Here is a 14,792-nt window from a genome sequence, read left to right on the forward strand (position 1 = left end):
CTGCTTTGCACTTTGAAGGGATCTTTTTACCCATGCGTGATTCTGTAACATCTATATTGGTCATTTGGAAAATATTGGTTTACCTAGTTAAACATATATCCCAAATGTGGACATATTTCATTATACCAAATTTAAAAATAATACTCTCGTGGGATGCCGGGGTGGCTCAATCAGTTAAACATCCAACTCTTGATCTGATCTTAAGTTTTGATCCCAGGGTCGTGAGCTCAAGCCCCGTGTTGGGCTCCACACTAGGTGTCCAGCCTACTTCAAAACAAAACAAAATCACATTCTTTAATATTACCACCAATCTCGTCAGAAAAGTCTGTTAGAAAGTTGTCATAGACTCAGTGATGACTTCAAGTTTAAAAAAAAAAAAATCAAGCTTTCAAGGGAAAATCTGAATTTCATTGTTGGCAACAAGCCCTGTCCATTGTTTTCCTTGAGGTGACAGTTTTCACTGTGTTGATATTAGAAAAAAATGACTGTCAGATATCCAAGTCTTAGTAACCACAGTTTGTTGGTCACTCCTTCAAATAAAAATGGTGTCGAGTGAAAAAAAAACAGCTCGTTGAGGTCACAGTTAACACCAGGTGCTGCAAGGGCTTTTCCTCAAGACAGCCACCATACGTTTACGGTGTGCAGCGCAGGGGCTTTCTGACTCCACGTGGAGTCGCAGACACTGGTGTAAAGACGCATAGTCAAGAACTAAGATTTAATAAACAGTCTTTACCTATACCGGGCTTTGTCACAGATATTCTTTTTTTTTTTTTTTTTAAGATTTTATTTTGATAAAATCTTCATTTGTCGGAGAGAGGGAAGGAGTGTGCGCACACAAGCAGGGGGAAGCGGCAGGCATAGGGAGAAGCAGGCTCCCCACTGAAGCACGGGACTTGATCCCAGCATACTGGGATCGGGCCTCGAGCCGAAGGCAGACGCTTAACTATTAAGCCACCCAGGTGCCCCAGGGATATTCTCAAAACTGTTAATTTATTTATTTATTTAACTGCACATTGTGGTGTGAAACACAGGATGACTGCTCGTATAGTTTGATCCCACCACTCTGATTGATGCTGAGGCGCCAGCAGATTGACCCACCATGGTTTGTTTTTTGTTTTTTATCATCAGTGCAAATGCCAACACGGTGAAAAAAGCAAATAATGTCTTCTTATTTTGAAGATAGTGTTGACCTAAGGAACTCCCTAAGGAGGGTTTCAGGGACCCCTGGGGATCTATGGACCATTTAAGTGAGAACTGCTGTTTTGAGATAGTAATTGTAGCTTTGAGTATTTGTTCATATGCTTTTTGGATGTTTGTATTTCTTATTTATTTTACGTTTTGAATTTTTTCACTCATTTTTGTTGAAGGGCTTTTTTTTTATTGATTTGGTATGATCTTTTTATACATATTTCATGTTTGTTGCAAAGCCTCTCCCATTTGTTATTTGCTTTTAAATATCTATGATATAATTATTTTGGAATTTAGGAGTTAAAATTGTGTTCTATTTTTTTAGAATTTTTTTCCTTTTGAATCAGACTTTTTGTTTTGCTTTATTTTGTTTCTCACTTGTTTGGGCTCTAAGAGTATGTAATATATTCACCCATATTTTCTTTTGGTCCTTTTATTGTTTGATTTATTTACATTGTAGTCCTCTGTTTGGAATTCATTAGGTATTAGTTTCAAGGCAAAATCTAACTTTATTTCTTCCCAAATGTTTGCCTCTTATTCCACAATGTACCTGTGTCATCTACTAAATATTTATTTATACTTTGTGTATTTATGGATGCTGGTAATTTTTTTAGCTTTTGAAACAAACTATGTTGTGTTAGAGGCTGGTTTTTTGTCATTTTGCACAGAATGAGACTTTACAGAAAAAGTATTGTCTTTTTTTTTTTAAACGATTTTTATTTATTCATTTGAGAGAGAGGGAGAGAGCGAGTAAGAGCACAAGCAGGGCAGAAGGTTAGAGGGAGAGGAAGAAGCAGGCTCCCCGCTGAGCAGGGCGCCCCACGCAGGGCTCCATCCCAGGACCCCATCCCAGGGCCCTGGGATCATGACCTGAGTCGAAGGCAGACACTTAACCAACTAAATGACCCACGCACCCCCCTCCCTTTTATTTTTTTTATTTTATTTTTTTATTTTTTTAAAATCAAGCATATTAGGGTCCTAGGTTTTCAAAACAAAGGTTACTTTGGAGAAGCCAGAAATTGTAATGCACTGTTATGACCAAGTATAGTCTGCATTCATATCAGCAAAGAATAAGAAAAATGCAATCTTGTAATCAGCTTTTACAGTCTCGTCTGGCCTGGTTATCTCAGTTAGTTATATTAAAACTAGTGATAATGAAGCCAAGATCAAAGGTTTGCTTTATTGGACAGTTAATTTCACAAGAGAAACACCTCCATCTTAGTTTTTACAACTTAGATCTTGACTTTTTCAGAGAAGATATAGGTGACTTAGTAGAAATTATTATGAATTATACAAAAACAATAAAAGATAATTCATGTCCTCACTTTGAAGATACCTTAAGTGTCACTTTGTGTTTGAAAGACTTCGCCTTTCAGTATCCTATCCTGAAGCTAATGCTATTGTGATTACTTGTTTTTTACTTTTTTTAATCACTAATTATTTTAACTTTTTTTTTTTTAAGTAACTTACTTTTTAAGGTGACCTAACATTTGGATAGTCATCTTGGAACTAAATTTGAGGTTTCTTTATGCCAGTGGTAATGTGTTACTTAATTTTAAGCATTTATAATTTGCATTTCGATTAACCTTTTCTTAATTTCCCTATTTGGCACATGTAAACTTACTTAAATTATAGAAGCAACCTCTGAGGTCCTTTCTAACATAACTGTCTAATGAAGATGGTCTTCTGAGTTTTGAGGGTCTCAAGAAGGAAGACCTAATACTAGTTACCAAGGTATCTAATTCAAGTCTCATAGCGGTATGAGTATATTTAAAGTTATGCATGTTAGACTGTGCAACATCAGTATTTATCGAGACCTTTCCAAGATACAAAACTTCTAAAAAGGTAAAACCTTTATGTTGGAAGCTAATAATTATCCAGTCATTAAAATTAGTAGTGTTTAACAAAATAAGTAAGCATTGTTCATCCTGTATTTCTCTATTGTCCCCTCTAAACTTGTTTTTCATAATGCCACAGAATGTGGCAGCTATTGTTTAAAAGAATTAAAAGAAAGCCCAAGCTGCATTAGAAATGGAATATTGCCCTCTTACCCTTTCCTCTTCCTGCAGAGGGTTAAGAGCCAGGGCCAGGGCTCTGCCTGGTGGATGGAGTCCTTTTCCTCCGGAGGGGTTGGGAAAGGGGATGAAGTGTCTGCCTTTGACAGTTTGTCCTAGGGCCCTTCTTTGTGGAAGTGTAGAGTGAATCCACCAGTGCATTTTGACTTCTTTCTTACCTGAACATACATTAGCCTTGTTTTATGTTTTTCTGACATGATGTATGATGTTTAATGTATGACGTTTTGGTGGGGGGAAGGACTGGAACTCTCTGCTTATGTTTCTGCTCCATTTGTGAAGTGTGACGAAGAAGTTCATCCTTGGAATATAGTTTTTTTTTGTTACAGTGTCATTATTTTAAACCTGAGTGTATGTCATACGTCATTATTAATACTTTTGTCGGAATAGAGAGGCATTTATTCATACAGTGATAGTATGTGCTATAGGTTTTGGGTTATGCATTTTTGGTAGCTTTTTTTCTAAATTTTAAATAAAACATTTTTTTTTAACGTGCTGTATCTTCTCACATGTCCCAGGTTTGGACTGGTCCGAAGAGAGCGGGGAGGAGCTAGAGGACTCAGAGCAGGCCTCGCCATACCAGGTGGCATGGTCCATCCGAGAAATGCTCAGATATGAAAGACACACGTAAGTCTTCCTTTTTGTTTTGATTCTTCAGTTACCCCTGTAATGGCCTGATGTTTCACTCTGTATGCTAATGTTCTTTTATCTCATTGGATCTAGTTTTATTGTAATGGAGGTAAAAGAGATTCCACTTGGGAGGAAATGTACTATATAAAGCTTTTCAGTTTTCTTGGTAAATTTGTTTCTGTACCCTTCCCATTTATCACTGAAGGAACCACTTGGAATAGAATTCAGAATGAAAACGAACCTTCGGGATTACCTAGTCCCATCCCCTCTTTTTACAGAAGAGGAGACCAAGGCCCAGGCAGGCTAAGGAACTGGCCTGAGGTCCCAGGGCTTCTCAGAGTCCTGCTGCCTGACTTCTGGATCCTCTTTGGCCTGATCCCTACAGAAGCTGGGAACAGCTTATTTCAGCTCTGTCTTCTACAAGATTGATCCATTTTTAATCTTCCTTAAGCACTGAGTATTTCTAATGTGCTAAAATGGTTTTCAAGATAATCTCATTAGGGGTTCTTGGTATCTGCCTTATCAGAAAGCTGTAGATTGATTAATGCACAGGACAGTGAGAAAGCTCTTTCTGTTTCAGGGGACTGCTTTAGGGATTCACTTAGTACAGTGGGGCCATTCCGAGATAGATCCCTGTCTGTGGAGCCAAAAGATGGCTCTCAGACTCAGCTAATTTTTTTCTTTTTTTTTTAAGTATTGTGGTTTGAATAGATATTTGACAAAATAGAGGGGAGACCAGCTATCTGCCCCAGGCCAACTCCTAGACTCTCACAGTAGCATTGTATGGACATATATTCTCTAGAACCTGGTTTTTTGGTTTATAGGCTTAAAATATGATTTGTTAGTGTACCCAGAGGTGATTAGGCTCAGGGAACTGATTCTCTAGAGAGTAATGTATAAACCAAAATGCCAGTTTCTTTTTTATTTTTTTTTAAAGATTTTATTTATTTGAGTGAGAGAGAATACGAGAGGGAAGAGGGTCAGAGGGAGAAGCCGACTCCCTGCATGGCAGGGAGTCTGCTTCTCCCTCTGACCCTACCCCCTCTTGGGCTCTCTTTCTCTCACTCTCTCTCTTCTCTCAAATAAATAAAATAAAGTCTTTAAAAAAAAATAAAGTGAGAAATAATCATTAAATAGTACAAATGTTCACTAAGCAAAACTACATGGGGAGCTTATTTGGGCCTGGAAGGAGAGTTAGTTGGATTTATTAATGGCCAGTTGTCCTGGCCTCCCCAATCTCCTAGATAGGATTGGAGAATGCTATAGTTTTCTTCTCTCTCCAACGTTCCATTTTATGTATCATTCAAGACTGCTTCCTTACCATTAGCATATTCTTTTCTTCAGATAAAGTACAGTTGAACTTAACACTCTGACAGGAATGGATAGTATCAGTCATGCTTTCTCAGGTGGATGTTCATGTCAGCTTAACTTGATTTGGGATATTTTGAGGTAATTTTAAAAATTGCTGTAAATGAGGTAGCATAAGTAAATGCTTAAGCACAATACCTGGTACCTGGGCAATGAATGATAAATGATAGTAAAGATTCCTGTTAGAATTCTCAGATTCTTTTGGAAGAAAAACTGGTAGTAGTCTGATCATCATTCTGTGCTGCCCGTCCACCTGCTTTCCCGCAAACCTGCTTTTCATGAGTTTTCTTGCTAAACCAGGATTATGCTTGAAGAAATTTTAGGGAGAAAGTTTGGCCTTTTTTTTAAGTAAGCTTTATGCCCTGCAAGGGACTTGAATTCACGACTCAGAGATCAAGAGTCACATATTCTACTGACTGAGCCACCCAGGTACCCCTGGCCTTGTTTTGGGAAAGATTTCTTGGTTACTTGGTTTAGCTGTACATGCATGTGCTGAAGGAGATCTCGCAGGCTCTTACTTATATCTCAAGAGCAGAAATAAGTTGGTATCTTAAATGTATTTTTTTTTTAAGATTTTATTTATTCATGAGAGACAGAGAGGCAGAGGGAAAAGCAGGCTCCCCGTGGAGCAGAGAGCCAGATGCAGGGCTTGATCCCAGGACCCCAGGACCACAACCCAAGCCAAAGGCAGATGCCCAACCTACTGAGTCACCCAGGCGCCCCTTAAATGTATTATTAACAGTAATTACTCCTAGTAACTCCCTTTCATATTCTTTCTTTTTTTTTTGGTAAGATTTTATTTATTTATTTGACAGAGAGAGACACAAGCAGGGGGAGTGGGAGAGGGAGAAGCAGGCTTCCCAAGGAGCAGGGAGCCCCATGCGGGGCCCGATCCCAGGACCCTGGGATCATGACCTGAGCTGAAGGCAGACACTTAACTGACTGAGCCACCCAGGCGCCCCCCCCAGTTCTTAATTTTAATAAGTACAATTTATTGCTCTTTTTCTTTATGGGTAATGTATTTGTGACCCATTTAAGAAATCATTACCCCACAGCTTCACAGTCATGAAGTTATTCTCTTAATACTATTTTCTAGGAGCTTTATTGTTTTCCTGACAATCTTTGTGGAAATTTATTTTTGTATAATTTGTATATAATGTGAGGTGCAGTGTTAAGGATCATTTTTTTGTGTGGATCTTCTGTTTAACCAACACTGTTGAAAACACTGTTGATCTTGCATTGGAACCCTTGGCATGTATGTGTATGTCTCTGTTCATTTTCTCTTCTTTTTCATTGGTCTTTTTAAAGAACAAGCTTTTAGTTTCATTGATTCTCTTTTAGCTTTATTTCATTGCTTTCTGTTCTTATCTCTATTATTTCCTTCTATTATGTTCTTCTATGCTTTCCTTCTTTGTTTTGGATACCATTTGTTTGTCTTTTTCAGGTTTTTAAGGTGATAGCTTAAACCTTGTTTTCTGACATAGACACTTGATGCTATACATTTCCCTCTATGTATGTTATAATCCCTGTAATACATTGCTATTGTTTAAGCAGTTATCTTTTAAGGCGATTTAAAAGAAAAATAATCTTTTGTATTTACCCACATGATTTCTAGGGTTTTTTTCTTTGAATAGTTCCATATTTCCATCTGATGTTATTTTCTTTCTGTATGAATGGTTCACTTTAACATTTCTTATAGTGCCGCTCTTCTGATGATGAATTCTTTTAGCTTTTATGTCTGAAGAATTTTATCGAGGTATAATTGACTATGCCTTTTTGGCTTGCGGGGGGGAGGAGTGCAGAGGGAGAGGGAGCCTGGTGTGGAGACTCGATCTCACAACCCTGAGATTATGACCTGAGCTGAAATCAGCGGTTGGATGCTTAACTGACTGAGCCACCCAGGCACCCCATGCCTTTTTTTTTTTTTAATTGAAGTATAATCAACACACAATGTTGCATTAGTTTCAGGTATATAACACAGTGATTTGGCAAGTCTGTATGTTATGCTCTGTTCACCAGAAGTGTAGCTCCCATCTGTCACCATACAACCCTAATACCATTGACTATATTCGCTATGCTGTACCTTTTATTCCCATGACTTATTGCTTAACTGGAAGTCTGCACCTCCCTCTGTCTTTACCCCATTTTGCCCATCTCTCTACCCCCAACCCCTCTGGCAACCGCCAGTTTGTCCTCTGTGTTTATGGGTCTGTTTCTGCTTTGTTTTGTTTTTTTTTAGATTCCACATATAAGTGAAATCATATGGTATTTATCTTCTCTGACTTACTTCCCTTAGTATAATACCCTCTAGGTCCATCCGTGTTTCAAAGATGTATGCCTTCATTTTTGAAAGATATTTTTGCTGGCATAAAATCCTAGGTTGGCAGTTTTTTTTTTGCGTACTTAAGGATGTTGCTCACATGTCTTGCATTATTTCCAATGAGAAGTCAGCCGTCCTTCACATAATTGGTCCAAGGAACATGATGTATCTTTTTTTTCTCTGTTAAGATTTTCCTCTTTATCAGTAGTTTTAAACCATTTGTGTAGTTCATTTTCTTTATGTTTCTTGTGCTTGGGGTTCGTTGACTTTTTGGATCTGTAAGTTTATAATTTTCCTGAAATTTAGAAAAAATTTGCCCTAGTTTTCTTCAATTATTTTTCTTCCCCCTTCTATTTGAGAGACTTAGTTTACACATATTTTAGGCTGCTTGAAATTATCCCACAGCTTATTGATGTTCCATTCACTTTTTTTCCTCTCTGTGTTTCAGTTTGGAAAGTTCCTATTGCTGTCTTCAGGTTACTTAATCTTTTGTGGCATGTAACCAGCCATCAATCCCATTCAGTCTGTTTTTCATGTTAGATGTTGTATTTTTCATCTCTCGAAGTTTGTTTTGGGTCTTCTAAATTATTGTCCATGTCTCTCCTTGACGTGATCATGATTACCTTCTCAAAAATGTGAAATATGGTTGTAATAACTGTTCTTTGATTCTTGGTTTACTAATTATGTCATCTGTATCATTTCTAGATCTGTTTCTATTGATTTTTTTCTCCTTATGGGTCCTAGTTTCCTGTTTCTTTGAATGTCTGATAATTTTTTATTAGATGCCAGGCTTGGTTAATTTTACTTACCTTGATTCTGGTATTTTGTCTTCCTTTAAGAGCTTTGTCTGGGGACAGTGTTACTTAGAAACAGCTTTTGAGGCTTTTTAAACTTCGTGAAATGGGGCCATGGCAGCCTTTAATTGAGGGCTCACTTTACCCCCATTAGTGAGGCAGTCTGCTCCTGAGTGGTCGGTCTACCCAGTGCCCCGCAGATTGCACGTTTTTCCCCTTGGGTGGTAGGAACACAAACTACGCCTGCCCTGTGTGAGCTGCTGGAACTTGTTTGACCTTCTCTTTTCAGATTCTTTTTGGGTATTCTTGCACACCCTTGCACTGATCAGTACTCAAGTGAAAAACTGAGAGGAACCCTCTGTAGATCTTCAGAGTGCTTCTGTCTGTGCACCTCTCTGCTCCCCAGTACTCTGTCCTAGTTCCAGCATTTCTGGGTTAGTTATATGTGGATGAGCACGCCAAATAAATATCTTGTCTCTGCAATATAATTGTGAGGTATGGGCTAGAGAACAGACTTGTATCTTCATTATTTAAGTGATGTTGAAGTTATGAAAATGAAGGAGAATTTTCATACATGATGTGAGGATTGGGAAGAGAAAGAAGAAAGAAGAAAATGAGGAAAATAACAGGAGGAAGCAAGGAAATAGAAAGTTTGAAGATGAAAGGAAAAGAAGAATAAAGTGGTTTTTGGCAGAAGAGAGGTCTAGTAAGATCAGATTGAAAAATAATTATTGCATTCCTACATTAATTAACCCAGATTGGATATTTCTTTTTTATATGCTGCTAGATTCAACTTACTAATATTTTTTGCCTCTGAGATCATTAATAAGATTTTCCTATAATTTTCCTTTTGTCATATTGTCCTTGATAATAAGTTTTTGGTATCAAATTTAGGTTAGCTTTATTAAAAGAATATTCCCTTAGGGCACCTGGGTGGCTCAGTCGGTTAATTGTCAGACTTTTGATTACGGCTCAAGTCATGATCTTGGGGTCGTGGGATTGAGCCCTGCCTTGGGCTCCATGCTCAGTGTGGAGTCAGCTGGAGATTCTCCCTTTGCCCCTCCCCCTGCTTGTGTGCTTGATCTCTCTCTAAAATAAATAAATAAAATCTTAAAAAAAAGAATATTCTCCTCTTTCCTGATATCTGGAATATTTTGTGTGTGATTGGAATTATTATTATTATTATTATTTATTATTGCTAGAGCTCATGGTAAAACTGTTTAGGCCAGGAGTTTTTTGCATGTGTGTATTTAATAAGTGATTTAATTTTAGTTAATGGATATAGGTTACTAGATGGATATAGGTTATTATCTAATAATAATACCTGTACTTATATTGTGATTTCAGATAGGTCATTTCTTTTCATTCTCTTCACAACTTTGGTTGCTGGGTGAGCCAGCTCTTTGATTTCACAGGTGAGGAAAGCCACATACTGAGAATGCAGAAGGTGGCAGGCCTGTCTCTGCTGGTAAATGATGGCCGCTGGCCTTTCTGTTCCCGGAATGACACTCTTCCTCCCTCCACAGCCAGGTGTGAAACAAGGGTTAGAACATCTTGGAAGTGGGAGGCATGTTGGAGATTTTCTGGTTAAGGACCATGCTGGGGATGGCCTGTGGACCTGTGCAGGTCTTGCAAACTACTTGTTAACTGGCCCACAACAAGATCAGCATGAAACTTCTGATAAGCTTTGAAAATTTTTATTGTAATGATGGAGCATGCCTCAACATCCAGGTGCATCTGTCCATTCATTGTCAACTTGAGAACTGCTGAGCTGCTCTGTCCTCCCCGCCATAATAGTCTTTTCAGATAACAGCTTTGGCAAGTGATTATCTACCTGAGCTTCACTCTCCCTTTAAGACTTGCAGTTTCTCCTCTCTTTCTTTTTTCTATTAATAGCCCTTGCATACTCCTCGTTATGCAAGTTCAAAGTCATTGAGTCATTATTGACTTTCTTATCCTTCATATCCAGTCACCAAATTGAGTTAATTCTTTTGTGATAATGGCCCTTAGAGGTCTCGTTCTTTCTATTATCTCCGTGGCCTTTTACTTACAGGCCCTCCCCTGTCCTTCAGTTGCTAGTTGTTGGCTATGAAATCTGTATTCCTTCCCTCGCTGTGCTCCTGCTTATCGTTTCCAACAGTTTTTCCCACTGCTGCCTTTGATACCTCACCTGTACTTTACATTCTTTACGTCTGAAATGGAATTTATTTCCTGCCCCAGATCTGCTTGTGTTCCTCTTCCCTGGTCTTCGCTGTTGGAAGGGGCCGCGCGACTGTTGTCGCTCGCATCCTCCCATCCCAGTTGACGGAGGTCTGCCTTTTATGCGTGCAGGATGCCTTTCCTTTCCTGCAGTCCCGCTGCCGCCGTCCTGGTGTGTGGGTTCTTGTTACCTGTTACCTGGAGTGTTTTAATAATTTCCTCCCTGCCCTCTGCCCTGCCTCTTCCCATTTCTGCCTACCGACGGTGTAACCTTTCTCATGCACGGCTCTATTATTGTTGCCTATTTTCTTCAGACTCTACAAGGTTCTTCACTGCCAGTAGAATCTAGTGTTTAGGTTTAGAAAGTTGGCCTTACCCACCGTACTCCCCTGTGTATGCCACGTCTTCGCCAAAGTGAGCTACTTAGTACTTGCTGTTCTCTTTCCTGTTCCTCTCTGAAGCCTGACTTGTATTCCTTTATCCTTGTGAGGAACCTTTTTTTTTTTCTCTTCAAATTCTACCCTTTCTTCACGGTTCAGTTTTGTTGGCATCTCTTCTGTGAAGCCTCTCATCCAGCAATCTTGCTAGTGAACTTTAATAGCACTTTAGCCATATCTAGACCTCTCTATGTTCTCTGCCTCACATTGAAGATATTTATAGTACCTACCGGCTCGACTAGAACTCCCGAATGAAAACCTGCTATGGGACTTCAGAGAACAATTCAAAATAAAGATTCCTGGGCCCCATTCCATGGAAATTCTGGTTCAGTAGAGCTAGGGTAGGTCTTGGGATCTCAAATTGTGAAAAACTCCTAGATTTTTCTAATTGAAGGTCAGATACTTGAATCATTGATCAGCCTGCCCCAGGGTTTTAGTTACTGATTTGATTGTCTTTTGAGTTGTTTAACTTTGGAGATGTGTTTATCTTGTCTAAACTGCATTGCAAACTGCTTAAATTATTTTCTCCTTTGTAGGACTCAACGTAATAGACATAGCAAATGTTGAATGTTAAATAAATGAAGAAATTGAAGTAAGATCCTTCAATTGGTGAAAATGGCCTACTATAGTAGCTAGTATTTGTAGTAGCTACTATACTGAAGAGAACATGTTTCTTAGGAATTATTTCTTAGACCAGAAATTTGCAAAGTAGAGATTCCTGGCTGGCTAAGTCTGTTAAAGTGTCTGCCTTTGGCTCAGGTCATGATCCTGGAGTCCTGGGATCAAGCTCAGTGGGGAGTATGCTTCTCCCTCTCCCTCTGCCCTTCCCCCCCTACTCGTGTTCTCTCTCGCTTGCTCTGCTTTCTCTCTCAAATTTTTTTAAAAACCTTTTTAAAAAAAGGATATCTCCTGTGTTAAAAGAAAATAATAAAAAATACTGTAGAATGATTGTGACCCCTACAATTAACATTCTGTAAGTGCTTAGCGAGGGGAGTGAAAACCAGTACATCTAAAAGGGCAGGTCTTTGATAAGGCACTGTTGGAATTCACTGCTCTATTTCTGGTATGACCTATCTTTTATGAAATTATGCTTAGTGTTTCCTCATAACTGCCATGTCATTTACTCAGTCGTTTTAGTTAAGCAAAGGTAAAGAAACCGTTTTCTTCCCGAGAACCTCTAGTCACTTAAAATTTAGAAGACCCAGATGCATTGTGTCTAACTCTGACATGCTGAGAAGGTGAAGCATCTGAAAGCACTGGGTGGCGTCTGCTGCCTTATTTATTGTCGAAATATTGTACTTACTTTCAGCTCTACTGGAATTCTCTAATTTTGTGAAGTATATGCTCACCTGCCCCAAATGTGGACCCTTGTGCATCCAAGTAGCTCCTTGACCCACTTTGCCCACTCTCTAAACCGAGCCTAACGTTTAATCAGCTTCTCCCTTTGTGCACTTTCCAGGTCAGACGACGATGATACGGAGAGTAGGAGCTCCAGGGTGACCCAACTTTGCACTTACTTTCAGCAGAAATATAAGCACCTCTGCCGCCTGGAGCGGGCAGAATCTCGTCAAAAGAAATGCCGGCACACGTTTAGGAAAGCTTTGCTGCAGGCGGCCAGTCGAGAACCAGAGTGTGCTGGTCAGTTGATGCAGGAACTACAGAGAGCTGCCTGCAGCCGAAGCAGGTGAGAGCCCCGGGCAGCCACCTGGTCCTCAGCCACCTGTCTCTCTTTTGTCTGTGTTTTGACAGGATAGTTGTGGCACAGTGGGCAGTGGGCATTTAAGCCTGAAATATTTAAGCGTTGCATTGTGCTTTTGTTGCTCAGATAAAGTTTTGCATCACGTGGTGATAGAACATCGCCACGAGCTGTCTAAAAGCATTGCTGTTGGTTTGCCAGAGCTTGACTAGAATTTACACCGTGAAGTATTTGAGAATGCTACCTGCCTTAAAAAAAAAAAAAAAAAACAAAAACCAGTGCTTAGAAATTTCATGTATTTAAAAGTGATATTTACCGTTTTTTTTACTACAGAAATAATATTTTACATTTTTTACTTAATATTTTTTTAAAAATTTTCTTTCCAACGTATTTTCTGTTGATATTTCCATTATTCCGCATATTAGGTCTTCAGAATACTTTATTACATTGCATTTCTTTGGGGGGAAAAATCTTTTCTTTTTATATTATAGTCCAGGTATTTGCTTATTGTAAATTTGAAAAACATAGGAAAGGGCGGGGGGGATTTCCATAATATCACCATGCACAGAACAGAGAATGAGCACTATGAACATTCTCATTGTTTCCTTGTAGTCTATTTGCTTTGTGTGGTGTGCGTGTGCACACGTGTGTGCGTATGAAATCTCCCCTGAGCCATGTATTTGTATTAAAGCAAAATTGAGATCATCCCATATGTATATTTTATTTCCTACTTTTTTTCTGTGGAACATTGGATTATGACCATTTTCTCATGACACTAATTCTTTAAAACATGGCTTTTAATGACTTTGTAAATGGATGTCAGTCCTTGGACTTTTTCTGGTTTTTGTATGTATTTAAGTAAAACTGGGTCTATATTTAAGAGCTATGTGTCCAATTTTTTTCCCTTAAAAATACATCATTGCCATTCCCCTATGTTCTTAAAAATTGTTTTGAAATTATGGTTTATAATGTGTACGTACTGTTTTATTGACGGAAAGTCCATAAATTGGACATGTAGAAGTTACCTGATATTTCAGTGAAGAAATTGTGGTGTTATTATCATTTCCGAAATTAGTTTAGATGGTGAAAACTTACCATAATTACTTATTTAGGTTATATACCTTTTAAAAATACTAGCTTAAGTGGCGCCTGGGTGGCTCAGTTGGTTAAGCGTCTGCCTTTGGCTCAGGTCATAATCCCAGGATCCTGGGATCGAGCCCCACGTTGGGCTCCCTGCTCAGCGGGGCATCTGCTTCTCCCTCTGCCCCTCCTCTGCTTGTGCACTCTCTCTCTCTCTCTCTCAAATAAATAAAATCTTTTCTAGCTTAATTGAATTAAAATTTTCCAAAATAATCTTCATATTTAATAAAGGAAATAAGTTTCAAATTTAGAAGGTATAGTTTTTTTTTGTTTGTATTTAAGATTTTATTTATTTGAGAGAGAGAGAGAGAGAGAGTGAGAGGACAAACGGAGAGGAGGGGCAGAGGGAGAGGGAGAAGCAGGCTCTCTGCTGAGCAGGGAGTCCAATGCAGGGCTGGATCCCAGGACCCCGAGATCATGACCTGAGCCAAAGGCCGGTGCTTAACTGGCTGAAACACCCAGGTGCCCCGGAAGGCATAGTTTTTTATGGAGTTTATTATTTCACAATTTTTAGTTACTATTTTTTTCAGATAACAACATTGAAATACACACGCATTTTTATAAGTTTATATAACAAAATATTAGCAGTGGCTATCTCTAGAGGATGGGATTATTGATAAATTAAGGTTTAAAAAAATTAGTATTATGTATATTCTATTTTTTCTATAGTGATCATGAGTCACTGAGGAAAAAAGGAGTTTAAAATAAAACTTAAAAAAAAAAAAAACTTTTTGGGCGCCTGGGTGGCTCAGTTGGTTAAGCGACTGCCTTCGGCTCAGGTCATGATCCTGGAGTCTTGGGATCGAGTCCCGCATCGGCCTCCCTGCTCAGCAGGGAGTCTGCTTCTCCCTCTGACCCTCCTCCCTCTCGTGCTATCTCTCATTCTCTCTCTCTCTCAAATAAATAAATAAAAATCTTTAAAAAAAAAAAAAGATTTTATTTATTTTG

At 38.8% G+C, this 14,792-nt stretch overlaps 1 protein-coding gene across 9 annotated transcripts in view; it reads left to right on the forward strand.

The window, feature by feature from the left end:
• Positions 1 to 14,792, forward strand: part of INO80D (INO80 complex subunit D) — a 63,026-nt gene that overhangs the window by 25,496 nt on the left and 22,738 nt on the right. For all 9 annotated transcript variants that reach the window (XM_025892771.2, XM_073879586.1, XM_073879592.1 and 6 more), the window contains 2 exons: positions 3,779 to 3,887; positions 12,468 to 12,692. In XM_025892771.2, the coding sequence (XP_025748556.1) occupies positions 3,779 to 3,887; positions 12,468 to 12,692 (334 nt within the window). The remainder of the gene's footprint in view (positions 1 to 3,778; positions 3,888 to 12,467; positions 12,693 to 14,792) is intronic.

Source organism: Callorhinus ursinus, unplaced genomic scaffold (genome assembly GCF_003265705.2).
Source record: "Callorhinus ursinus isolate GAN/ISIS: 27379988/994484 unplaced genomic scaffold, GSC_fseal_2.0 scaffold2, whole genome shotgun sequence".
Taxonomy (NCBI): Eukaryota; Metazoa; Chordata; class Mammalia; order Carnivora; family Otariidae; genus Callorhinus; species Callorhinus ursinus.